General features: G+C 38.3%; 2 protein-coding genes across 3 annotated transcripts in view; one reads left to right on the top strand and one right to left on the bottom strand.

Annotated features, from left to right (window-relative positions):
• Nucleotides 1-525: 525 nt before the first annotated feature.
• mtbp (MDM2 binding protein) lies at nt 526-19495 on the top strand. Of its 2 annotated transcripts, XM_077575786.1 has the most exons (23): nt 526-664; nt 1101-1184; nt 1330-1403; nt 1558-1706; nt 2771-2829; nt 2961-3105; nt 3304-3418; nt 5729-5836; nt 7776-7870; nt 8328-8394; nt 8516-8633; nt 8984-9160; nt 12214-12324; nt 13874-14017; nt 15263-15350; nt 15439-15597; nt 15922-16017; nt 16114-16377; nt 16459-16610; nt 16922-17028; nt 18038-18151; nt 18818-18883; nt 18955-19491. In XM_077575786.1, the coding sequence occupies exons 1-23, from the start codon at nt 598-600 to the stop codon at nt 18991-18993; spliced, it is 2598 nt and encodes an 865-aa protein (XP_077431912.1). In that variant the 5' UTR covers nt 526-597; the 3' UTR covers nt 18994-19491. The 2 variants fall into 2 exon arrangements, with proteins under 2 accessions (XP_077431912.1, XP_077431913.1); XM_077575787.1 differs by lacking the exon at nt 13874-14017 and having other exon boundaries at nt 12214-12328; nt 15300-15350; nt 18955-19495.
• A 4859-nt stretch (nt 19496-24354) lies between these two features.
• sntb1 (syntrophin, basic 1) overlaps nt 24355-27922 on the bottom strand; it is a 36540-nt gene continuing 32972 nt past the window's right edge. The window contains exon 8 of the mRNA XM_077575687.1: nt 24355-27458. Within this exon, the coding sequence (XP_077431813.1) occupies nt 27366-27458 (93 nt within the window). The 3' untranslated portion in view covers nt 24355-27365. The remainder of the gene's footprint in view (nt 27459-27922) is intronic.

Raw genomic sequence — 27922 nt, 5'->3', positions numbered from 1 at the left:
TTGTATTTTTAAATGATCACTTCTACTCAACTGTCCCATCACTCGTGAGCTTCGCAGAATACTCGTGTGGTCTTTTGAGGTCACCACGTTGGTGTCCGATTTAAAGTAGGCCTACTACTTAATATATGAATTTCACTTCTTTAAAAAATAAACTAAACTACTAAAACAAGCGAAATTCTCCATGATAACTGATTTTTATTGAGAATGAGATGCACCCATATATTGCATTTTGTACAGTAACATCATAGTAGCAAGTAATTTGTTTGGGCAAGCATCGTGCAGTACAGCATTTGAAATAGATAGTCATCAAAGCTAAATAACCATGGTTATTATAAAAAAAAAATACAACGGAGAAAGTAGAAGAATAATATGTATTCTGTAACATGTAAGTAACAAGTAAAGAAAAAAGAAAAGTAGACTAATGCACAGCAAAAACAAAACAAAAATAATATTATTTTTGTCCATTGGGTGGCGGTCATGGATTTTCTTACATAGACTTTGCAAGCAGAAGAAGAATAAGTGGTGGGAAATTTGACAGACTGGCGAAAGTTGTTGTAAACAAGCGGGGGTTTTATGTTATTCGCAAGATAACACAAAATGGACAGGTATGTGTTGGTTTTATCCATCTGTCAGGTGGATAACGGTGAAACGAAGGAGTGCAAATGTAAGTTTCTTTACTCCCTTCTATAAATTACCGATCTATCAGCGTTTACTAACCTTTCGACCGTGGTGGGTTTAGTTAGATAGCATGTATCTTATAAAGACGAAAGGGAGATGTACATTTTTCAATAGTTGCTTCACAAGGTTTACTTTTTAAAGACGGTACTAATCACGATTACGCTCCACTTTTTGGTTTGTGGTGGTTGGTACTGAACTGGACAGGACTACGTGTAGGATTTTGATTATTTAGCTACATGAAAGGGCTAACACCACTCAAAAGTGGAGATTTACAGTCATTTTGTAAAGCGAATTTTCAAACACTTTCGGGCAGAATTAGATTGCGCAAGTGTACCTAATGTTGTGGCTGTTTTTTTTTTTTGGGGGGGTGGGGGGTATGCGTCGTCATAGAATAAGTTAACACCTTATGTTGTCTTGCACAGGTCTTAACCAGTTGAAGCAGATTTATGACCAAATTGTGTCATTTTCCTCTCAAGAAGCAGCAAGAGGAATCTCTGTTCTCCCAGGTGCTATCTATCTATCTATCTATCTATCTATCTATCTATCTATCTATCTATCTATCTATCTATCTATCTATCTATCTATCTATCTCTGAGATGTCACTCATAAAACTCCATCATGTTTTTACAATTGACTTCGGTCTCTTCATAGCGTGTTCGCTCAGCGGAAGCCCTTCAGTTCAGAGGTGGTACTTTGCTGTTCAGGCTTGCCATGAAGAAATGCAGGTAGAATTTTGGTGTTGATATATGAACTCCCCCCAAAACACACGTTGTGCAAGAAAGATCATCTAATTGCTTCATCCAGCACAACTGAGTCATGAGATACAGGTAAAAGGTATTGAATTAAAGGTGAAAATAAACGTACACATATGTGTTGTAGTTTTGCAGCTCAGACTGGGAAGAGGTGGGGGCAGTCCAGCAGATGGCAAATAGTGAAGAGGAGAAGCAAACTGCTTTGGAGCTGTGTGTTGGATCCCTGAGTCTTCAGGAGGGGCCGGTTCAAAAGTGTGACGAAGCAACGCTGGCAGAGTGAGATTTAATTTTATTTCCAATTATTGCACATTTTGATTGGTTGTGTCAAGTTGAAAAATGTTACCTTTGTTGCAAATAGACAAAACTTACTAATTTGAGCATATACAATAATTCCTTGGTGCAATTTATCCATCATTACACCCATTTTTTTCCTGCATCTTTTTGAAGCAGCAAGTTCTAAAATTTTAGAAATTCCAATGTTCTTAAAATTAAACCTGTACACTCATAAGAAGCTTTCCTCACAGTCCACATGTATCTCTTTAACATACCACCTCAAAACCAAATACCGCAATACATTTATTAACTATTTAGACAGTCTTGGTGGCCTTTTGTGTCACATTTGGGTGTTTCAGAAAGAGCTTAATAATAATAATAATTAAAAAAAATCAAGTGTTTTTTCCATGAATTGACCAATACATTTCCTTGTTCGATTTGCATTGGTATTTATTTAAGCAGTGCTCTTCATCGTGCTGTTCACATTTTGACATATTGAGACCAAGATGACACCTGACAAGTGATCTGCAGTACAATGTCATTGCAAGGCTTCAAAATTGATATTGTCAGAGGGAAGTGGCCTATGAGCTTAGAATGTCACTGCGTGTCATCAGCAGGTTGTAACACAGGTACAAAAAGACTGCAAGAGTTAAAGAAAGGCATAGAAGTAGACGTTTTTGGAAAAGTACTGACCTATTCATGGATCAAAAACCTTTTGTGATTTCTGCTATTCACTACCTTGCTAGACCAGCAAGTTGTGCAAAATGCACTGAAACACTTGACCTGTAAAGGTTATATTGCATTTAGGTTCATTCTGAAATTTCACCCAAAAGCTTAATATCCCTCACTTTTTTTTAGTGTTGCATGTAGTGGCACTCTTCCGATATCATTCAAATCTACGCTTGAGGGCAAGAAGAAATACTGTAAATGTTGCATAACCTGTTTCGCTATTTCTTTTGTAAAGTAACATCATTTTATCTCACAAAGCTATTAGCTAATATGTGGCAGCATTAGAAAGAAAATCATCATTAAAAAAAAGCTTGTCCTGTTTGTCCTTTATTTAATAGCTTGCTTGAGGAGGCTGCAGAAGGAGTGCATGCATTGTCAGACAAACTTCCACCTCCAGGTACTGTTAACCAATCCATATTAAATTATTTATTTCATTCAGTTTTTTATGAGGTAACAATATTTTCTTTTAATACTGTCCAATATGTGCTCTACATCCATTTTTTTTTTCTGCCCGATCCCTTCCCTCAGGTAAAGCATTGTTAGATGTGCTGGTGTTGGGCTATGCTGAGGAGTGTCCTGCATTAAAAAACCTACTTCCACTGCGGGGAGCCCTTCAACACATGAACAGCTGGCACTCTGCCAAGATCACGCTCGTCACTCAACATATGACAGGGTGAGAATTTGTGTTACTGTCATTGTACCACTAGAGGGCAATAGAGGTGTAAACATGAGCAGGTGTTGAGCTGGCAGTACTTAATTGTATGTTGTGGTTGAATTCATATTATCTTGAACTCTTATATTTGATTATATGGAATAAAATATTTGATGTTATGGCACAGAGTAAATGTTGCTTACATGAGCTTTGTCTTAGGTGGCAAAAAATTGCATCTTACCTGGGTGCTGGTCTATTGGAGTCTACTGAGCTAACCAGCTGTATCAATGCAAGTGAACTTTGGAGAGGCGGCTTGCTGGTCAGAGAGAAGAAGGTAATGCTGGAGGCTGTGCGTGTTATGGGTGTATTACTAGAGTGTTGCATTCCAGTAATCACACAGGCAATTCTGTAAATCAAATGAAGTGCAATATTGTGGGAATTCATGCTGTTGTTATCAGATGTGTTTGCATGCAGTGTTTGCTTATGTGTGTTTTCTGGAATAATCACTTTGGGGGGCAAGAGAGACTTGCATCCTTTTTAAATTCACTGGCCCTTCTCATAAGTGTTTTGTTGTCTTACTGCGCAGCTCACTGAGCCGACATGAGTTGAATGGCATCTTGGGTGATCTAGTCAAGTGGAAATCTCACAAAACATAAAACAAAACAAAAACATTGTGGCATAATAATGGCAGACCATGAAAATAATTAATTTATCGTGGAGTAATGCAGCAGGAAGCTTCTCATTGTCATTCTTACATACAGTTTTTGGCTATATAAAGCATGGGGGGTATTAGGATGAAAAGTAAATTTGAGAAAGAATATGTGGTTTAATGAATTTAATCTGGCCGTTTCAGTGACATGTGAATTGACACCTTAATTATTCCATTATCATTATAATATCCAGATTCATAAAATATTGCAACTCTGAAAGGAGTTTAATATTTTGTATAATCCAGTATATAATAAAATTATTGGTTCAGCAACGGTATAGTTTGCAAAAATTGGATTATTGATGGCTTTCAGTTGTATTTCACACTCGGAACATTTTTAATTTTACACCTTAAATCACATATGAATATAGCAAGCACGCATCTTCTCGTTGACCTTTTCCAATAAAGTCCTGCTGGGATATGTGAGCGGGCTTAGGCTGGCAGTTGGTGTGAAAGCTGCTCAGCGGGAGAGCACAGGATGGAGGAATTCCCAGAGGTGCGAAAATCTGCAGACGGGCCTCGTACTGCAATGTGTGTAGTGCGTGTGTGCTGTACTTTTCCAGCGCCAGAACATGTGATTTAATTTGGAAACTGTCACCAACTAATAGTTCAATCAGTTGAAAGATGTGAATTCAAATATATTTCTTTTATTGATTATCTGAGACTGGTTAGCACGTCCGCCTCCCAGGGCAGAGGACGTGAGATCGAGTCCAGGCTTCGACCTTCCTGGGTGGAGTTTGCATGTTCTCCCCGTGCTTGTGTGGGTTTTCTCCGGGTACTCCGGTTTCCCCCCACATTTCCAAAGACATGCGTGGCAGGTTAATTGAATACTCCAAATTGTCCATAGGTGTGATTGTGCATGTGGATTATTGTTCGTTTCTTTGTGCCCTGCGATTGGCTGGCAACCAGTTCAGGGTGTACCCCACCTAGTGCCCGAAGCCAACTGGGATAGGCTCCAGTGCCCCCCATGACCCTTGTGAGGACAAGGGGTTAAGAAAATGGATGCATGGATAATCTGAGAATAATGATTTGTTGTTGACTCCAGAAAGCACTCTTTTCCACGATATTTCAAGAATACATTATTTTATTTTCAGTACCATTTAAGAGCTAAATGGGTGAATATTACTATAAAGTGACTTCATTGTCCTCACCGGAATCAGTCACCATGAAAAAGTATCAAAATAGTAAAACTCTGAGCACAGTGTTAGTAAACAAATATCAGTAACACCAAAGGCTTTATTTTTGTGACCAGTGCGAGTTTGTTGTAGCATAAATCTGCTCGGAGGCTTTTTAGACTGGGTATTGGTAATTTTGCAGACATGCGCAAGTCAATGTATTTTTTGCCGTTGTGGGTGTGAACACAGCTAACTCCATTCGTCACCAATCAAAATGCCTCCTCTCATTACCTTTACATGTGGTGCACTCACATTTCGCAAGGTGACATTTCTGTCCAGAAAAGGACACAGCGATTGATGTGTCACAAGAGGAACTAAAATAAAGTAACTTACTGATTTGTTTTGCAAAAGTACAAAAGCTACAAAAATGGTGATGTCATATTATGTACTGTATTAACATGACCAGTTTCAAATCATGAACATCACATTTCACTTTTATTCTTGTCTTTTATTCAGTATTCATTTTTCACCGGTTTAGTAAGCTAAGCATATACAACAAGCTATTCAAAAATGGCTGGTTTAAATTTTTCCCACCATTGCGTTGACAGCCATTGACATATTAGTTGAGCCGCTCGAATCTAACACTACTGGTTGCTTCTAAGAAATACAATGTATGTAATATTGCCTCCATTACACCAAGACAGTGCAACTTTTATGCTGTCCACCCTATACTTCAGTCTGAGAGACTATACGTGCGAGTTCATCACCTGCTGCCGCTGCTACTACATCTGATAATTTCTCATTTTATTGTTTGTTTCAGCATGTGTCAGAACTTCGTTTCAATGGCTTTTCTCTGCTCACCCCGGTGTATAAATCCAATCTCATGGAAGAGTCACACTTTACTGCAGACCACAAACTCCACTCTGAGGTGATTTCTTTCAACACAACCGCCTTTTCAAGCTTCATTCATTTTTGTTAACTTAACTTGTTACTAATATTTTGAGCAACTTTTAAAATCGAAAGTTTACTCAAAAATAAAATCATAAAAAATATGTATAGTGGAGAGCAAAATAGTTAATGATGAGGGCGAAAACAAACAGAAGCTTATTTCTTCACTGTCAAATCTGTCAGGATGAAGAGTTTTACTTAGTATGGAAATTTGAGCCCATTTGAGCCCCCCCCAATGGATTGTCATTATTATTTTTAACTGAAAAATCATTTTACTGCAATGTCTGGTTAAAACAATTTCCCATTCCTTTATTTCACGAGTTGCTACTGAGGAAACCTGATACCCACTCCAAGATTGTTAAGATGAATGACATCACTGCCGCTTTGTGCCCTATAAGAGCACCCGTAATAAAGCCCACAACCCACTGTTCAAGCAAATAATGATAGTTGTGTGTGAATTTGTTGCGCAGACCCCCTGTGTTTGTTTAAAAGGTGTATAGTGCACAGTGTGAAAGCTGTGAATTTATTTAAAGAGAACACTCGGTGTGAGACAAGGTCTTTAATAACAGTTGGTAGAGCGCTGCATTATAATGAGCTTTCTGATGTAGATTAATAGCTATAACTATAAAAACCAAGGGGTGTGCACTGTGCACACAAAGTTATGGTTAGTATGGGGTCCATAACACATACCAAAGAGGCTGTGTGTGTGCGTGCGCGTGCGTGCGTGTGTGTGTATTAGAGAGAGAGCGAAAGAGAGACATGAGACGATAGCTCAGAGAGGCAGATGGTGAGGATCGTCTTGGCGCACAATTAAAACTAAATACTGAAGGGTAGCAAAACTGTCCCAGCGCTTTTATACGAACTATATGCATGCGTGGAATCCATCGGGATTGTGACTTTTCACTCTCTAATGTGTTTGACAACAGTGGACATTAGCTGTGGAAAAACCTGACAAGTTTACCCAGTGAGGCATTTATAATAAATATGAATATTCTCACCAACACTTCTGTTGCTGTCCACATAAGAACCGTTTTATAATTCGAGCAGCGGTAATGAAGGATCACTTACCATCAACCAATAAATTATCATAAGGCAAGCTCTTAATGTCTCTGCACCTTTCACAACACCACAATATATGTAACACAAAAATGTTACATCAAAATTCATCATGGTTACAAATACGTTGGATATAATTGTAAAAGTGCAAACGTAGTTTGCTACCGCTTAGTATGGAAATACAAATAAGTAAAAAATGTTTTGTTAAATGAGCAGGCAGCCATCACAAATATTTTGCACCTAAGATGTTCAGTGGACAGTTTAAATAATTGCTTTGGCACATCAGTGTGAAGCCAGATTGCAAACTTGACCTTTGGCAGCAGCCTGGGTGACTTTTTAGAAAGCACACTCACCACATTACGACTGAAAATAAACACTGCTTGGTAATGTGGGCTTTAATTCTTCTCAGATTATATTGGAGGTGTTTGTTTAAGGAATAATTGTTTTTGCTGTATCATTCAGTTTGTTCGGATTTAAATGAAGACCATTACTGTGATTAGCTTAATGCACCAACTCAAAGCCCCCCAAGAAACAGTTACCGTATGTAATGATTCATAAAATCATCTACAATCAGAATTGATGTGAGTTTTTCATTATAATGCAACCGCGAACAAGGATTTTAATTGTTCCGTGTTCATCTACAACTGGAACGAAGTGTAATTATGTACTTAAAGTTTAAACATTTACGTTTTTATAAGAGGGCGATCGCCCATCAACCATCTAATAGTGGAATTGAAGAATCCAAATAGCTGACACAGTTGTGTTATTATAATATTCTCATCTGTTTGGACGAATAATTATTCAACATAGTTTCCAAATGTGTTTGAGACATGTTGTCATTTTTTTCTTCTTCATGTTTGCAGGTCTTCCAGTACTATGCACCGGTTTTAGACCTGCTTCATCTGGTTACTCTGTCAGACCTGCCTAGCTTCCTGATGTCCAGCACACACTTGGAACTGTATCCTCATTCCTGAAGTCTGTGCTTCTATGCAGTCAGACGGACTCATTTCAATTTCAAGGATGTGCAATAAGCTACATGTTTAATGTAAACAGTACAGATGTGTATGTATGCAAATCGAGTTAGCCTTTAAAAGTAGGAAAACAATAGCCTGCAAATCAGCACCTGCAGGCTAAAAAAATAGCTTTTGCCCTAGCCCCAGTGCAATGACTGAACTTCTCAAAACACTGCCATGTTGCCACCATCCCCTCAATATCATCATAACATTCCTCATTCTGTGACTTATGATTGAGTCTGCCTTACAATTGACTAATTTAATCACATTTTTGCTAAATAACTTTCAGTACTGTATACGAAATACATTTTTGGCATGAGGATTAAATAATGGCATCATTTGTTTTGAAGCTCTCACTTGTCTGTCTCTATTTTATACACCTTAACAAGAAAAACTCTCTAGAGTGCTGTCTGGGAAGTCAGTGAAATCTAAACTTCTTTTGGACCAGCTCAAGTCGCTCCGTGGAAAGGTATTAGTCTGAACACTTGAGTTTTCTTCCCCGTCACAACTTTTAACTTGCCATGCTCAAATTCATTTTGTCCGATGAGCGGGGCATTGTGTGTGAATCAAATCTATATTTATGTGCTCAGGTAGGAGCTTTGTTCAGCCTTTCCTGTGTCATCACCTCCATCGCACAGCCGTCAGTAAGCCAAATCAGCTCTCAACGCTGGAGAGAATCTTTAGCCAGGAGACCCAAGTCCTTACCCAGTCAGTCCTTTCATTACCTCATTAAACAACGAGTCATATCTTGTGTATGGGAAATAAATTGGTAACTGTAGCTACAGTATTACAGATGATAAAGCCTTCTGTGGATGAGGCAGTCTCACAAGTCAAAAGCACTGTTGGAAGAATCCGAACGCTATATTAAAGATATAACTGATACAACTTGATTGTATTCTGGTGAAAATTGGACTGCAGAAAAAAAATGATTGAAAAATATGGGATTGAAATATGATGTTATTATAGTGGGTTTCGTATTGTAGTGCAGTAGCAAGTCTTAATATAGTTTCACGCAGAAGAATCGCTCTTTCGACTGACACTAATATTTCATCTTGCAGTACCTGATGTTGAGGTCAAGGGTGAGAGTGCTCACTACTTCCTGTTGGTCCAGGGCTCAGACAATACTGAGTATGGAGTCTGCACAGTCAGGGTGTTGCACTCTGACAGTCAAATTAATGGCGCGCCTGCCATGGCAACATTCTTGGGTCTTCCTGGACAGAACCTGCTGTCATCAGGTACAATATATTATAATGCATTATATGTGTATATTTCTGTGGATCTCCTTTGCTAATATGTTTCTACTTTGATTTATTTTTGTACATGGTAAATCCTTGAAAAGGAGTGTTTAAAAGAGCAGAGTTGTTTGCAGCAGTGTTTGCAATGTTTACAACATAATGAATGCCAGCAGTTCCTTTCACCTTCACCCCATAAAAGAACAAGATGGCAGTGCTGTGTACAAAAATAAATCATTAGTTGAGAGATGAGTGAAATTAAAATTGATCAAAAAATGAGTCAAAACACAAAATAAATATATAAAAAGTAAATGAAAAAGGAGTTGTTGTTGTGGGAAGTGAAGGTTTCAGCTTCATATTTGCGGAGCTACAAATTAAAATGTATTAGATGAAGTCACTCTAAGAAGTCAGAAGAACATATTTGCGTTCACCTTTAACAGATAAAATAAAAGAAATAACCGATTATTCGGTTTTGTGGGTACTCAGGCTGATGAATTAATTGGATTAAAATCGTCATCACAATTTAGTAGAATGCAATTTTCAAAGACTGCTATAAAAGAAAAGGTTTTATTTTGGTTAGTTGGTAGGATTTATTTTTCATATATGTGTATATTTTATTTATTTATTTATCTATTTATTTATCTATTTAAGTTCAGCGCTTAGAAGTGTAGTCCACCTTTACGAAAAGTTAAAGTGATAAAGCCTCAGATTTGTTTGCGTTATTGTTGTAATCTAATTTATGATTCACTGATTTATGATGACGCCACACTTTTTTGGGTAGAATTTTGTGGAGCTGTCATAATTCAACGCTTAAAAGGCTGCAAGTCCAAATGTTTCGTAAGTTAACGCTAATTAAAGTAGATTAAAAAAAACCCAATGTCTTTAATTTAAATTCATGGTATATTTACCTTTATTTCAGTCATAAGCCTAACCTATAATACCAAAACATGTATATGTAATAAGTTGTTTATTGTAATATAGATTAGATTATTGCTTGTTGGTTAAAAAATACATGTGAAGAGGGCTTTGAAAAATAATTGCATGTTTTATCACAAGGGGGGGAAAAAATATACATACGGTGCTGCTAAAAAGTTTGTGAGTAATTTGGACTTTCCAATTGTTTCAGCCTGATTTTGTTGTTTAATCTGAACCATTAAATTTTATATCAAATAACAGGTGTAGGTTTAACATTTTAATGCATTGTTCTTTTTTTTTTTATCAATTGTGTAGTCAAAACTAAATTAAAACGAGTTTTTGTTCAATTCATGTAAGTGCAAAAGTAAGTGAACTCTGAGCTGCATTGCTTAAAACAAGCAGTTAACTAGGATCAGGTAGGACAAATTGGTAGCTAAACAAACCACTGAAATGGACCAATGAAATGAGAGGTTTAGCAAAGAAATTGTGCATCACTGACTGAAACAGACAAAACTATGTGACTTTAGTCTTACCCAGGTGAACCCATACAGGTCAGTCATGCTGAGAAAAGGAAGAGAAATCTCATGAAGTGGGTAGTGACAGCACATCTGTCTGGGGAAAGCTATAAAGTCATTTAAAAAATAATTGAGCTTTATCATTCCACTGTGAAGCAGATCATCTGCAACTAGAGAACACTGAAAATTACTACAATCCAGCCTAGAAGTGGATGACCTTCTAAAATATCAGCAAGAACCACAAGAACAATTATAATTCAGGTGGAAGCCAACTTGTGCATCATATTGAGGGATTTGCAGATTTTTTTTGCTGCATCTGGGACACATGTGCATGCTTCAACAATCAGAAGAAAAGTCAATCGACAAGGCTTTCGTGGAAGGCTTGCTAGTTAGAAGCCTCTGCTCACAAAAAAGATCAAAGCTACCCATCTCAACTTTGCTAGAGAGTACCTGGACAAACCTGAAGCTTTTTTGGAAGTCCCTTCTGTGGACAGATGAGTCCAAAATTGAACTGTTTGGTCACAACTAAAACAGTCAACACCGCATACCAGCAAAAGAACCTTCTCCCTACAGTGAAGCATGGTGGTGAGAATGTTAAGTTCTGGGCTGGCTTTTCATCCTCAGGACCTGGACAACTCCACATAGTCCAGGCAATCATGAATTCAGAGGAATATTGTGAAATCCTGGAACATAACCTGAAGCCGTCCTTTGTGAAGTTACAGCCTGGTAGAAGATGGATCATGCAACCTGACAATAATCCAAAGCATTCCAGCAATACAACCAAGGAATGTCTGAAGAACAACAAGGTTCATGTTCGGCATGTGCCGAGTTAAAAGCTTGACTTTTTCTTTCAAAATACTGTGGCGGGGCCTCAAGCAGGCAGTTTATGCTAGAAGCCCATTCAACCTCTCTCAATTGGTTCACATACATTTGCACCCATGAAATTTGAGTTTTTCTTAAATCAACAACTTTTGTTCATAATATTCACAATATTATCATTCTTTTTGTTCATGTTCATTATTATTATTTCAATGTCAGCATTGTAGATTAGGCTATAGTTAAACATTTAATAAGGTTATTTTAATATTTTATACAGAAAATCTGACCATGCCTGCAGGGTCCACAAACTGTTGAGAAGCACTGTATATATTTTTTTCAAAATTGCTTTTTCTTTTCTCCACAAGCGTCACATTTTGTTTTAATGGATGTCCTTGTCTGCTTTTAGGCTGCAGATGGTATTCAAGAGAATTTCTACGATTGTTAACATTTCATGCAACCTTCAAAAGACATCTGTAAAATACTATAAAATATGCCCCAACTGTGCTGCCATGAGTCAGCAGAGTTTTCACTAGAAGGGATCTTAATGTCGATATGATGATTGTTGTTCCCAACTCTCAAGTGTGTAAAACCAGTTGTCTTTTACTGTCATTTCTGTTTATTTTTGTCTGCTGAACTTTTGGCATTTACTGTACTTTATATTGCTTTGAGGCGTAGCTTAAGTCAGCATCACATGTCCCATGAGCCCTTGCCCCAATTGAGAATGAGGCTCTGCACAGATCATTCCCAGCTGGGCTGGTAATGCACACTTATCCGGCCTCTTTCATTCACCACTTTTTCTCCATCCAGGAGGCACCAGAAACGACATCCTCTCTCTGCCTTGTCTCCAAGGAGACGGTCTGCTGAGGAGAGAGCGGAAGGTGGCCCAGGTCCAGGCACTGGTGATTAAAGAATACTTCAGTAAGTACTTGTTCTAAAAAGCTGAGGACTTGGGAAAAAAAATGTGAATAGATTCAGAGAGGGAGATGGAAAGTGGAAAATGTACAATTGACCACAACAGAAAATTGTAAATTTCTAGTGGTACTTAAGTCACAGATACATTTACTTCAGGGCTTATTTGACGTTTTCCCTACATTGCAGCAATAAATGGACACAGATTGGTTGTGTTTTTCACCGTGGTTCCTCCTCCTTTGTTGTTTATGTGAAACATGTCGCACACACCTATAGTCAGCCTCGCAGTCTGACTTACTCCCTCACACAATCACTCACTCGCTCACGCCCCCTTTTTTTGCTTGCTCACTCTTGAAGTGGCCGCACACTGCAAAGCGTATTACACGGTGTTGATGTTAATAAAGAATTGAAATAGCAACACTGTAGTACTAACCATTTAGAATTTCATCACAGTTCATTGGTATACTGTAAACTGTTTCATCCTCACTTGGACGATGGACATGTTTCCACTTGGTATTAATTTGAAGCCTAAAAACTGTGAGTCATGTAGCAGCCATTTTGGGGATTATTTCCTAGGGATGGTAGGACAAAACATCATACACGCCTCACCCTGAAATCAAACAAAACACACAAGAAAAAAAAAAAGTATTCCAAATTTACTGGAAATCAAGAAACTAATAGATGCAGATGAAAACAAATCCTGTAATTCATAGAACGATATATGCTCATTGGCAGAGGAGAATGGATATGATTTAAGAGCTATGTCAAAATATTGTCGTTACGTGCTGTATTGTTTAATTTTCTTATTATAGAGTCGGACATAATAATTTGCAGTAAAATTTGATCATATTAAATTAATCTCTTACTAGTTAGCCCACTAAGATAGCTAAACAAGTAAAATGTTGGAATACAGTAATACTTGTAACAGTATAAATTATGCTGATTGAGGTTCTCAATAAACAAAGACATTTTTTTTCTTTTTCTTTTTTGTAGCTGCAGTGAAACAATCATAACACCATCCTATCAATGGCCTTGCTCAGCGTGCTCGTTATTGCTTTGGGCACTTGCTGGTGCATAGGATGACTCGCAATATCATTAATTTACAGACACACAGCAGGCAAAGATAGTGAAGCTACAGTGGAGTACAGCGAGATAAAAGAAAATGAAGTTCTTCAACCTTGAGGAAACAAACTCGGGCTGCGCTTTGACAATACTGCGAGGAGAGCTCACATACCACAGGGCTAATTGAAAATTGCAATATATACAATTATTTTACATTAAAGTGAGGAGGGTGCCTGTCTAGTTGCAAAAGTTAAGAATAGAAATAGAACAGCACGTTTCTTAACTGACAGACGTTTTAGTAAATACAAAAAAAGTTTTTATAGTAAGCACTGCAGTAACTGCATTAAATCATACTTGGACTTATTTTGTAACACTGGTTAAGTCATGAAAGTCATGTGTGCTAATCCATTTAATGTAACGGCCAGTGTAATGTCCTTGTTACGTGACTAAAGAGACTGTGAGTGAGACTAATGAGTTTGTTTGTTTGTATATCCAGGACAGAAAAAAAAATCCTCTTCAATATCAGCCAATGACTTGAAGGCCATCCTGAGCATGGTTAGGGAGCAATACTTGAAGATGACTGACTCCATGCTTCCCCGGGCCTCTTCCCTGACTGACATGCTGGCCACTAAGGACCCAGGTACGATTACAATGATACCGGATAATGCATACATAACTCAAAACTTCCAGGCTGGATTTATGCAATGCCCAATGACGAATAGACTTGTAGTACATGTAAATATCTGACTAAAATCCAATTCCACTTACAGTACATACACATACACAATTAGACAAATACTGACCAAGTATTTTATTTAGTGTCGTCCCGATCCGATCATGTGATTGAAAATCAGGGCTGATCACGTGATTTTCGGCGGATCGGTGTTGACTAAAAAAAGTTAAAATGACACATTTTTTTAAAAGAATTTTCTCAATTTCCAAAGTCAAAAATAAAACATTTTATTTTTTTACTTGAATTGAACCACTGCTGACATGCAATTTCAATTAAAATTTCTTCATAATGCATTGTCGAGCTATAGGATCAAGACTCTCTAGTATCTGCAGATAATTGAAAACAAATTACTTGGATTTTGACTTTTTTTTTTTGTTGCAAAAAAAAAAAGTAGTGATCAGGACATCTTTAATTTCATTTACGCAGCCAAGAAAGTTATGTCTTTATTGCTCTTTGTTAGTTATTAGCAAGACTGTATTAAAACTACCTTAAAATTGTGCAGGCGTGGGACATTGACAAACCAAGAGTCTATGCGATTTGGTGGAGATGTGGTTGTTAAGATTTGTTTTCATTTACGTGCGCCTTGACATTGTTCATGTGCACCTCCTAATGGTTTATTTGGCATTGTAGTAACTTGCCAGAATCATTCACAACCTCAGTTTGCCTTACGAAATGAATCAACCCTACTCAAATCCGCTAGATCTTCTTTGACCTCTTCTGCACTCCTGGATTCCCAAGCAGTCTGATTGTCCAAACAAAAAAATGCAGTGGTCATACATCAATGCAGTGCTCACATTTTGGAGACTGAGATTTCAGTTCCATCTGCCCCAGGTTAAGCATCTTGACCTGGCTCCCACTAAAAGTTTAGATAACCTCTGCAATCCATCATACAGTGCAGCTTACCGTATAGGGTATACTCATGGAGCGAGCCTAGAAGGTTTGTTTATGATTGCACCAGAGGTATTTTGTTGCCATTACAAAATTATTTTCTTGGGTAGTAAATTAACTGAAATATATTGCTCATTATTGTGTTTTCGTGACCTTCATTTGTTCATCTAAAGGTTTCGGCTCAACAACATAATAGCAACTTCAAATATATAGAGAGCTGTGAACTACACCAAGTCCAACCTATTTCCTTTATAATTGCATTAGAAACAATACCCCATGCTCATGCGGATTGGCCTGAGAGGAGTGTCCTCCACAACATTGAGAATCTGCAGAAAACCCGACAGAGGAAAAGGTAAAGCATCTAAATGACTTATTCATTGCATGACCACCATTCAACATGCAGTATACTGCAAATATTAATATTCTGTACTGTGCCTTAGACTTGGCTTGTTAGGTCCCAGCTCCAGTGACAGCCTGCTGGGTCCTAAAGATTGTCCAAAGGGTTCCACTACCGTACTGGACGCCAAAGAAATTTTAAAACACTTCACACTTGATGGCAAGCCGACCAGTGAGCTGCAGCCTGTGTCCCTTATTAGAGGGTAAGACAAGCCATTTGAATGAGCACTGTGTACACCTTTTTCTGAGATTGTCGAATGGCATTTGAGTCAGTGAAGGGAAAACATGAATTTAAAAAAAGACGACCCCATTTTTATTGGCAGAGAGAAAAAGGCACACACAAAATGACTGTGTATTGTAGTTCATTGCTAAGACGAAGCTCCCAAGGTGAGAATTTTATTTTGATCATTAGTCTATCTCAGTAAAATGTATGTGACCTTTTTTGGAATACCATTTGGAGGGAGACATGATTCATTGTGTCTGACAGACCATCTCATTTGACGATTCTCTGTGCTGTTTTTCTTCAGTCAAAACGTGTTCCAGTTGTCACCAGACTTGTGCCCCATGAGTGTCAGTGAGATGTCCTTCAAAAAGGCCACAACCTCCCATTACCACGGCATAGAGTAACTATTTACCACTTCCAATTCCTTGGTGATTGGATTCCTTTCCTTCGCTTTTTTAAAACAGTCTGCTGACTTCCTATAATTGGGTTTATATAGCTTCTGCCTGGATAACCAGCGCTCCATGGACCGAGACCAGGCTTTTGTACGGCTCCAGTCCCGTCTCATTCGCTACGAGACGCAAACCACCTGCTCCAGGGAACCGTGTGTCCTACCGTTTGCGACCAGCCCCGCCCCCTCTCCCGCAGTGATGTCAGAACCAGGAAGTGTACCTGATGGGGAGACTCTCCAGAACGCTGATGTAGCCCGACTCAAACGCAGGTCCTGGGACGCGGATGTTGTTGGAGGTTATCCCCGCAAGAGGTAGGCTGAGGCAGATTAACGCACAAACTGGTGGAATCATTTTAGTGTTTGACTGTGAAAGCATTTAAATTTATGATATAGGCAGGCCAAGTCGGAGAGCAGCGACTCCGTTTGTTCTCAGAGCAGAGGCAGTAATGGGACACAACTTACCATCAAGTCACAACAGCCTATCAGATCCCAGTCGGTTTCGTCTTCCGCTACAGCTTCTTCTTCTGCTCAAAGAACATCATCTGGTAAAGACAAATCAACCTAATCTTAACCAAACAGAAATGTATCAACTCAATGACCAGTTGAGCATTGTTGAAGCCTAGGGGTGTTAGATACCACTTATTTACAGACTGATACAGGTACAAGTACTCAACTTTTGAGTAGCCACCGATACCAATAGTACAAACAAAAACGGCCGCCCCCTGAGATGGAACATATTGTAAAGAAAATATTTGACTTGACTTCCCATTGAAGTCAAGGTACTTCATTGCACATTATATTACATTGTAGATAACTCTTCCATTGCTTTATGTTTTTTGGGTGGGTTTCTTCCCAGGTTTACTGAATCGGTCTTCGGCTGACAAGCATAAAGCGCAAAAGACTGATCACAAGGTGACAGACGATAAACATACCAAGGAATCGCGTTCCCAGAAACACAATAGGGTGAGTTTTGTGTGTGTGTTGCTTAGAAAATGAATACAATGTCGTTTAATCACTCACAGTATGTTATTCTTGTTACCTAACGCTTTGTGACTCATTTTCTTTTGAAACGGTTGCTTTTCAAATCTTTAGAAAAAACAGAAGCGGTATCAACAAATTTACAAGTGCTATTACAACTTGTAGGAAATTCATCCTAAGAAAAAATGAAAACATTATGCAGACCCCCTGAAAACTTTCGTGAATAAAACCCTTAAATCAAGTGTACCACTTACTAACACACACACTGGAGGCCGACAACAAATTCAACCACGGTCCATCCAACAAATGAGGATCGTATAATAGGTTTAGCAAAGATAAATGATGTATTCTTTCTTTGCATGTTATCACCTGCTGTGCTTACAGCTTATTTACAACCAACACATAGAAACGATGCACGACTACACACTCACTCTATTACCTGCGCACACGTCGCGGGCTGAATCCCGACCTTGATGTGTTCTGATCTGTGAACATTATGCTAACAGGAGATGTGTGCAGTCAGCAATACTAATGTGCAGGCGTCCGCACGTGTTCAAAAACAGTTGGCGCAATTCAGGAATAACGGCAGCAGTTAAATCAGGACAGAGATTAAAAACAGTCTCTTTTGTGGAACTGAAAGGCACCGATGATCCCTCAGTTTAATTTATTACGTTTATTCAGATCAGCTGCTGTCCAAAGAGTGAAGGGTGGCTCCATTTATTTCCGTGTGTGTGTGTGCGCTGTCAACTCTTTCAGTTAAACAGTGTGTGTCTTTTACCTGAGAGCCCACACAATGGTTTTAAAGACAATTCTGTCTAAGGCCATCCTTCTCCAAAGTCATGACGTTTTGACATCCATTCTTTAAGAAGGAAGCCTTGCTAAAATTACTTTCTGTGAACTGGCTTGACGTTTGGCGATAAGGGAATTAACACAAGTAGATTTAAGGTTTTAGCATTGTGTCCATGAGAATGTGTGTGTCCTCTGTTGCCCTCAGATGCTGCAGGAAGTAGTCGTTAAAACACTCAAACAGCACGGGATCAGTGCCGAGCATAAATGCTTTGAGGCTTGCAGCAAGAGACTGTTTGATATCTCCAAATTCTTTCTCAAGGTTGGTGCCCACACACACTCAGCGCTGTCCACTCGTTCACACTGAACTCTCTTTTGGTGATTTGGCTCCCTCCCGCCAGGACTGCAGTGTCCACCATATGGTGTTTTTTTTGTTACAAATTTGTGCGACAAATAAACCTCAATGGGAACAGTTTGGCTAAACCTCCCTTACTTTTCTTCCCAGTAGATATTATTTATTTATTTTGTACTTCCATATTAAAGGGGACATAATGGAAAGTGGACATTTTAATGTTTATGTACAAATAGTTAGGTCTAAGCGAATTTTTCAGCCAATAGCTGGACAAATATTCAGAAAGAAAGAACCATTTTGACATCATGTCACCAATATAGGTAAGCAGATCTGCAGCGTTACCACAGATTAGTGTTAGCTAACATTGCTACCAACATTAGCTTCTGATGCTAATGTTATAATAATATCTAATTTTAGGCAAAAGTGAACTATTATTTCCAAATAGTAAGGGCATTTTTAGTTTTCAGAGCATTGATTTAAAAATAATTAAGCTTTACAAAACAAACATTTTTCTACTTATTAGAGTACATTAGTTTTAGTACATTAAAGAAGCTATTTTGAAATTTGGAGCTTTGACTTCATGTCATCACTTAGCTCGATGAAAGAAAAAAAAAGAGTGGCAATGTTTGTTCTCAGGATCTGAAGACATCTCGTGGTCTGCATGAGGAGATGAAGAAGGCAGCTGGCAACAATGCTAAACAGGTAACACCAACACGCATCAATGTTCCCTTCCGAATTAAAATCTTCTTCAACTCATTATTTGTGTTATATAGGTCATTGACTGGGTGCTGGAGAAGACCATGAAGAAATGATGATGATTTTGACAAAAACATTGAGTCCTAATTTAAATTTTAAATTTACTTTGACATCTTTTCCTAGTTTGTTGGAAATTATTTTTATTGAGTCCATTTTAATCGGCTTTTTTGAAGTCCACCTTTTGTTTTAACTACAATCATATATATTTTTTTACATGTAAATATTTACTCTCTTACTTTTTTTACTGTTTGTAGGACAATAAATTGTTTTTATTTGAATTTCATTTTGCATTGTCTGCCTGTATGCAACCACTTCATAACAGTTAAAAATATATAAAAAGTAATGACAACAACTGAGCATATATATCTTAGCAGTTTGCTGCTGTCCTTTGTTATCGTTAAGCTAAGTGAGTTTACATCGGAAACATTAAGGTACCAGTGATGACAAAAAAATACATGAAAGATGTCTAGCTACTCTGTACAGTATGAGAATAATTAATTAATTTTATGCTGTTAACAGGATGAAATCATAATGGCTTAAGACTTTCATGGAAATGACCAGATAAGCTTGCCAACAAGCAAACTTTTAAGCAGAATTTTTTTTATTTTTCTCTGCATAACCTGCTGTGAGTATACAATTCTTAAATGGTTCAGACTGACTCAAGAGCAATATGAAGACACACATTCATTCATCCATCCTATAGCTCTTGTCTTCGTTAGGGTTGCAGATGAGCTGGAGTCTATCCCAGCTCATTTTGGCAGAGGTGCGGTCCAGACTGGTTGCCAGCCAATGACAGGTTAGACACAATTTATATCCACCTCAATTTTCAACATACTCTGTGATAATACTACTCTGAAAGTAACTTCCTGTTCCCTCCCATTACATGATTGTCAGATGCCTTCAAAGGTTGAGTAGTTTTACTTAAATTAACTGCACCTTATTTCCTATAATAAAGTTGAACTTTGGACTTTCGTGTTTTCACTCTAGCTTTCTTCCATTGTTTACCTTTTGGAATGACTCATTAAAACAAGTACTGTACACTCAAGTTATCCAAACAGGCTTTAAAGTACACAAGGGAAAGAGAGCAAAGTAGTGCACTCACTATGCGTTTGAAAAGCAATTATAAATATCCCTCTATGACCTGGTTGTTGGATCATCTAAATGTTTTTTTCTTTCGGGAAGAAAAAAAATAAGCCTTCCACCCGATCTCTGAGGTCCCTCACACACACCACACGCAATGGATTCAAGGTTAACAATTCCAGTCAGCAGTCTGAAGGCCTTGAAAAAAATAAGACAATACGAGTCTGGCTGTAAGAGACTGTAGTTTGAATCATGTCATGTAAAAAATGGATTGGAACGTCAACCACTTACAGATTACCTTCCGTGAAAATCGTGTTGTGATTCATTATATTACTTAAAAACTGGTTTGTTTTGTTTTGTGCAAGAATACACAATGAAATTGCAGAACTCCCAAACATAGTACCATCAGGATTATGGGTTAATTTATGCACATTTTAGTCACTATTTAATCTCTACTCCTCACCCCAGCACTATTAACTAGTTGGATCTGCAAAATTGCCCTTGGTTTAAAATGGCCAACTTTGCTTGTGGTCTTTTTTTCATCCGCAATCAGTGGCTGGATCAAAGGTACCGGTAACTGAATTTCTTCATTCTTGATATTAAAGAAGCTTTTTGAAATTCGGAATTTGGAACAATGCTATTCAGTGTTAAAGTCACTCATTGGATTTTTACCAACCATGATGACATGGCCAAATGATTGTAATCCAGAACAAAATATTCTGCAATGCACAGACAGACATATGTTATCTAAGTCAAGCAGATTTTAAATAAAACATTTAAACTGATGAAGTTAGTTTACAGAGAAAGTATATATATTTTTAAATCCAATTCAATCTGCACCAGCTTCCGACAGAAGTCCATGTACATTAGGTGACTTGTCAGCAAGGTCGACTTATCAGTCTTTTCCCACTAATCCATGGCCGGCTTTTTGGTTCGTGTCAAGTCAGCACATCTTCAAGTTTTCACTTTACATATAAAAAAACCCCACCATTACTGTATTGCAAAAAAATTATGACAAATTATTAAATCTGATGAGTTGCAATGTGGACAAACCTGCATACCTCCCGCAGTGGAATCTTTCCATGTTTCATGTTAAATCTATAAAAATGTTCAATTTTCAAATTGGAAAAAGGAAGACTATATCTATCTTGGTCCATAAATGTCTTCAAACCTGTTGCTTAGTTCAAACACGGCAAAGCTTGTCGGATGGAGCTTCATGATCTTTGTTTGTTTATAGAATGGCATCCCCCCCCCTCCTCCCCCCGCACATACTGGTCGTTGAACTCGTGCACAGCTCATCAAAAACTCCAGTCATGTCCATCTTTGGTGTCCGTACAGATTCAAGCCGTCCGTCTCTGCTTCAAAATTGCCATCAGGTCCGTCTGATGTATGACAGCTTGTCTTGCCTGTGCATTCATGCATTTTGCCCACAATGCATTGCACGCACTTGCGCATTACTTATTCATCAGTGATCATGAAACGGTAAAGAACATGTAGAGGCTTTGTGCAAAAGCAAGGTGGGGGCATTCAGGGGTGCTGAAGGGACTTGGCAGTGGCGTCCAGAACATTCCACACACACACACACACGCACACACACACGCACACACACACACACACACACACACACACACACACACACACACACACACAATTTACATCTCTTTTATCATGATGTTCCCAGAGAGTAGAAGTATAAAAACAGTGGCTCTGCACACTGAGAGGCTGGGTTGAGTGCAACCCCTGGAACACACATGCATAAACTTTACTTTCCAGGTGTTGCTTTGTGTACACGTATGGTTTTATTGTTCTGCTTGTGGGAGTGTTTGAATTAAGCAGTACATTTATTTTCAGTAAATAGGAAATAAAAGCAATGGTCATTTTCGTTTGCTCCAAACTGTTTCTCATTTTTTCTTTACCCATCAATAGGCATGAACGCAGATGGGAAAGCCCCTGTAACAATGTGGAAGAGTTGGACTGCGAACCCAGATGACAACACCTCGTTTGCAATTTTCCCTCGTTTGAATAATCAATGCAAGTCCTCCAAACATGTAAGTTCAGTTTTCTTCGGGCCTGTCAGCCATCATCTTGCTGAACACCTTTGCAAACTTTCCAATTTGTAAAGCTGTCCGTTGGGTCGCTCTCTCCCTCCTGTCATTTTAAGAGTATTTAGCTCATTCCTTCACATGCAAACACACAAACAAGCAAACAATCTACAACCTGTGAGGACCTGCCACAGGCGAGCGAGGAATGCAAATAGAGAGCGAGACAAGAAAAAAAAAAAGAAGCCCTCATGCACGCGTGCAAACACATAAACAACACCTGCATGTATTGTACTGACTGATGGAAATACATAGACACATTAATTCACAACAATGAAACCGCCAACAAGAAACTGGGAGCTAAGGAGATTGACTAATCACATACAAGACATAAGACAAGATGCAAAAAGATAGACACAAAGGAGCCTAGCTAACATCTATTTGTAAAGAACCTTGCCTATTCAGGCCTTTTGTAACGCCTTGAGATGCTGCGAAAACGCCCTGCTCCTTTTAAAATGCTACGCCAGCAGCTGAAAACTAGCCAACTTGACCGCTCAAATTTGTGTCTTGGGAATAACCTCTAAGAGTTCAAATCTGCTTTCATGGACAGGAATCAGTGGACATTTACTGTTGAGAATCGATCAAATCATTAATCTTTTCCCATAGCCTGCTAGCTTACGAGCTGCTAGCTGCGGTATTTATAGTATATGGCCAATTTTTCTGTTTGTCCCTGACAACAATTTAAGTTATTTACTAAGTTTGAACTTAATTTTACTTATGTGGAAATGCAGGAGAAGGAAATTGACTCCTTTCTCAAATTGGAGACATGCAGGTGCAAAGGCAGAGCTTAGTTACATCTCTACACACTAGAGTAAATCTAACACAATGTGATCAACAATGTGTGAAATAACACCTAGTCTTTCTAGACACCATTTAAATCTGGAAAAGTTAAAATTACACTTTGGGAGTTAAAATCAACTCCCAAAACTGTAACCCTGAAATTTTAGCACAAGAGTGTCCAGCCCATTTTCAGATTGTATTTCCTGTTTGTCCTACTTTTTTCTTTTAAGAAGCAAGAGACTATTCAAAACCATACAGTCCTTGATGGAATAGAAAATAATGTTCGCCTAAAAAATTATTTAATGACCACCCGATCACTCCCACCTCTTCTCACCTAAGTGAGTATCGGTAAGGCTGTACACTAAGTGGCGACCGAGCAGAAAATAAAGAGTTTGTGATATATTATATGTTTGGTATTTACTTTAAAATATGCATCATATATTTCCTTTGTTTTTTATTGTAGTTGCAATGTTTTTTGCTCCTGATATTATATTCAGGAGCAAAGAAAAAGACATGTTGTAAATTCCGGATTTCTTTAAACGTTTTAAACTTTTGTGGCCAGGTGCTAATGAATCTAGCTGGCAGTCAAAACAAAGAGGCAGCAATGTGTGTCACTGAAGCCATTCTTCTGCGAGTCGATGGGAAAGCTCAGTGACCGTGCATGTTTGGGTACTCAACAATTTATTTGTGGATCAGTCCTCACACAACTGCCTCGCAGAAAATTTGTTTGTTTCATTATAGTTTATGATTCAAAGAGGAAGCTGGGCTTAATTTATAGTGTTAAATACATCATAAATCTTGTGGTAAACAATCTAAGTGTGTGAAGTTTCTTAACCACACAAATGTGTTTGTTAATGTGTGAGAGTGAGGATGCTAGTTCATTAACTGGAACTAAACAATGTCATTGTCGGATGTGCACAAAGTGCTCATGTCAGTTATTCTCGGGCCTCTTCTTTCTTTCAAGACATGAATCTTTTCGCTGAGTGGGCAGAAATAAACATCACAAATCACTCTAAAAGCCACTCATTCCACCATAAACTAATCAGACACCTGAATCCTTTGTTGTGTTCAGCAAGTATGTCTGGAGCAAGGTGGAGTGCATTTGGGAAATCCACTTTTCGAAGCCCAGAAAATACAGTCTTTTACATTTTTGTGTTATAAACATTCTAATAGATACAAAATATTTGGCAAAATACCTTACGTTAAAATACTGGACTCACTTTTTTTTTTCTTTGAAAATAAATATATTAAACAGAAAGCAGTACGGTGGCTGACTTGTTAGCACGTTCGCCTCCCAATACAGGGGATGTGAGATCGAGGCCTGGCTTCAGCCTTAATGGCTGCATTTAAGTTGCCCATCCCTGCTCTAAACTATTACAGCCAAACAACCTCAAAGTGTTCTGTTGTGTAATTGTGCTGACAGAAGAGACAAGCAGGACAATGAAAGCAAACATGTAATCCATTTTAAATACATAATTTATGTGCATTCATTGAGTTAAAAACATTGGTTTGTTATTCAGGATGACAAATGAAGGCATTATTCTAAAGCAGCATAAAACCCCTCACGTACTTTGTGACTGTGGCGTTTGTTGTTATACAATTGTTGCAGTGCCTTTGTTATGTGAAACAATTGAGCAAGACACAAAACATGTTTTAAAATCATCGTTCACAGTGCACAAAAAAGGGAACAATCCATGTGAAAATTCAAACATCAAATGACTGCTGCTAATGTGGCAAATGTCCTCCGAGACACAAAGCTGCTCTGCCTTCATCCTGTGAGGTATTCCTCTCAAAAGCATCCATTTCCAAGGCACAAGAATGACGTGGCTGCAGTGTTTTGCGTTCATCTGATTGCCTCATTGCGAAAAATCAACAAATAATACTTAATTATGGTATCCAGTCTTTGATTATTATTATTAATATTTTTTTGTGAAATCAAGATGTTCATCCCCCTGGCAGTGGTTGCATGAATAGCAGAAAAATGACTGTGGTTTGCCACAATTGTTTTTTTTATTTTTTTATTGATCGTGTGAAATCTCACTTAAGTGGCCACCGTGAAAATGAAGGCAATAGTCTGCCTGTCAATGTAAATATTCTACAATGTACTTTAATGGCTGGATTTGCACTCCAGGGCCAATTCTGATTTGATACCTGCACCCAATTTCTTTGACTGTCTATTTCCATGCACCTTTTACAAGTGATACATATCCTGTGTTTACGTTTTCTGAGCACAAAAACATGATTTGGAATTTGCACCTGAACCATGCAGTGTAAAACCAGAGGTGGCAAACCCAGGTCCAGAAAGTATAAACCCTGCCACAGTTTGGCTATTGCCCCTGATGCTAGCTAGGGAACTAGCTAAAAGGTAAACAAGCACCGCGGGAGCTAGCTAGCTAGCGCCGGGGGCTAAAGCCAAACTGTGGCAGGGTTTTTACTTTCTGGACTTGGATTTTCCAGGTCAGCTCAAACGAGGTTTCACTGTAGGGAGACTATTTGGTGCTAGTAGGTGGATTTTGTTACATTAGAGCACTCAGTTACATATACGACAATCTGTTGTCACGGTAAAGAAATGATGACATAGACTAACCAACTACCACTATGACCTTTGGATCAGAATAAAATAGATATAATTAATGGGATCATATATAATTCTCCCAAGCAGCAAAATGATCTTTAGAAGAACCTTTCCGAGCAAATGAAATATTTTGACCAGTATTTTAATGACAAAGTGGTCAAATCCTACATAGTGCTTAGCTTCAATGTAGCTTTGTTCACATCAATATTTGTGCTTGTATTTAGGTGGTGAAAAACAAAAATGTCCTTATGTTAAGATGACTAGTTTTTATGCACGTGTGATAGTTTTACTACATTATGAATACACAGCTGGATTTATCATAAAACACCGTTGCCAATGCTATCGCTACTATGATCGGTTATACACCGGAGCTACAAAAATATAGTTTGAGTTTGAACACTAAAAGCACAGTTGGTTTTCGAATGCAAACGTTTAAAGCAATACTGACATGTTATTTGAGTTAGCCAAGTTTCCTATTATGGGAGCATAATTCTCACCAAATGTCAGGGCTATTTAGCTTTCGGATGAAATTTCAGGACAAAACCTGAAATGTACTTTAAATGTACTTTAAACATGACAAGTTTAACATAACTTAATTTAACCTGTAAAATTTTGATCGCACATGTCCATCTGCTCAATGTTTCAGTATTCTGGTTGAGTCAATGGTGTTCCAAGGGTTCAATTTTGGGGTTCTGACTGTTTTCATTGTATTTGCTGCCCCTGGGTTCCATCTTAAGAAAGCATGGCATTTCCTTTTCACTGCTTTGTGAACATCTACAGTATATCTAGATCTACAGTATATCCCACTAAGCAAAAAGTAGGCTCACCCCTAAAGGCCACTTTTGTTCTTCCTGGAGGATACCAAAGCCTGGATGGCACTGATCTTCTTGAATTTCAGTTAAAAGAAAAAATAAGTTATGGTGTTTGGTCCAATAAATTTCCAATTTGAACATGAACATCAACATGCCTTGATAGTCTTGAAAGAGATCCAATGAAGGCAAGAGAAAGCTGCCAACTTTCAAAGATCTGGAAAAAAAAAAGTCAAATGGGCTGGCATGCAATCTGTTGCAATGAATAGGTTGAAATTGAGTAAAGTTGCTGCCCAATGTGCCACTTACGCTAGAAGGACTAAGGTCCAAATAGAATCGCTATTTAAAGATGCTGTTCCCTTTTTGACATCATGAGACCAAGACGACACCTCACAATTGATCAACAGCCATTGCAAGGCTTCAAACAGGATGTTCTCAGAGGCCACTGAGTTTGGAGTGTCACAGAGTGTCATCAGCATGTTGCAACAGTGATACAGAGAGACTGGAAGAGTCACAGCAAGGCATCGAAGTGGATGTCCTCTGCAATTTTCACGGATCAAACATAAGTTGTGAATTTGACCATTTAGCTCCTTGAGCTAGAGAACAGCAAGTTGTGCAAAAGGTACTGGAACACTGAACAGTAGGACGTGCATTCAAAAGTTTACAGACGGTGAAATTAACGTTGTAGTGCATTTGAAGTTCATCCTGAAGTTGAATACATTTTTATTTGCATTGTATGGTTGATGACAAACGTGAACATTGCTAATAGGAACAAAGAGGAAGGTTTTCACAGAAATCATGAATAAATTAAATATAATTGGTAAACGGAGTCAATTAATTAACTGAAACAAAAGTAGTGAATGTCAATAATGCCCGATCGTTCTCCACATTTGTCCGTCTGTTTCGAGTCCACTTGAGGTTTTGTTCTCTGACGTGTTCAGTCTTCACAGCTCTTCAACAAATGATCATGAACTCTCAACGTGTTTCTTCATTGTTCATTAAAAAAGGCTACATTCACCTAGCTCGGGTCTTGGACTGAATGTAGTCTACTGTACGTGGAACGGAAATCCATTCGGGGGTTGCGATCAGGCCACTAAGCCCAGCCTGGAGATCTTAGCGGAGAGGAAGGAGTGGACGATAAAGACGATTGGCTTGGGGCACGAGTGGAGGTCCAGTTGCTGTAGGAGAACAATAGATAGAGTGACATTCTGTACATGAAACATTAAACACGAAGGAAGGAAAATAAACAGGCACATCCTGAGCAAGTGTGAAAATGACATTAAAAGGTCAATGTTTTCCATTGCAACACAGATTAGACTTTTAAGACGTGTCAAAACAAAACCCATTTTTCTTCCTCACCTAACAATGGGGCATTTCATAGATCTATGACTCACTTTCTTTCCTGAAGCCTGTAAGGAAGCAGCAACCTATAAATTCCCTCATAAACCACTGTTAGCTTGTTCCAATAAAACTTTGATGACGACTGCTTTTCTCCCGTAAACCACATTAATTATAGAGTACACACTAGTCTGCTGACAATTTGCGATTTAAATACTACGATGAAGCTAGAACTTGGTTAATTCCTCATATTACTATAATGAGAACTAATCTGTTTGCGTATGCAATAGCAAAAAAAAAAAAA

This window comes from Vanacampus margaritifer, chromosome 9 (genome assembly GCF_051991255.1).
Source record: "Vanacampus margaritifer isolate UIUO_Vmar chromosome 9, RoL_Vmar_1.0, whole genome shotgun sequence".
In the NCBI taxonomy this organism is placed as follows: domain Eukaryota; kingdom Metazoa; phylum Chordata; class Actinopteri; order Syngnathiformes; family Syngnathidae; genus Vanacampus; species Vanacampus margaritifer.
The sequence above is the reverse complement of the archived record's forward strand: the minus strand, read 5'-3'. Positions and strand labels throughout refer to the sequence as shown.

Coding starts and splice junctions, on each gene's coding strand:
- mtbp (XM_077575786.1), top strand. CDS start 598: ATGGACAGGTATGTGTTGGTTTTATCCATCTGTCAGGTGGATAACGGT. Junction 9,161..12,213: donor ACAGAACCTGCTGTCATCAG/GTACAATATATT, acceptor TTCTCCATCCAG/GAGGCACCAGAAACGACATC. Junction 18,152..18,817: donor TCTCCAAATTCTTTCTCAAG/GTTGGTGCCCAC, acceptor GTTTGTTCTCAG/GATCTGAAGACATCTCGTGG.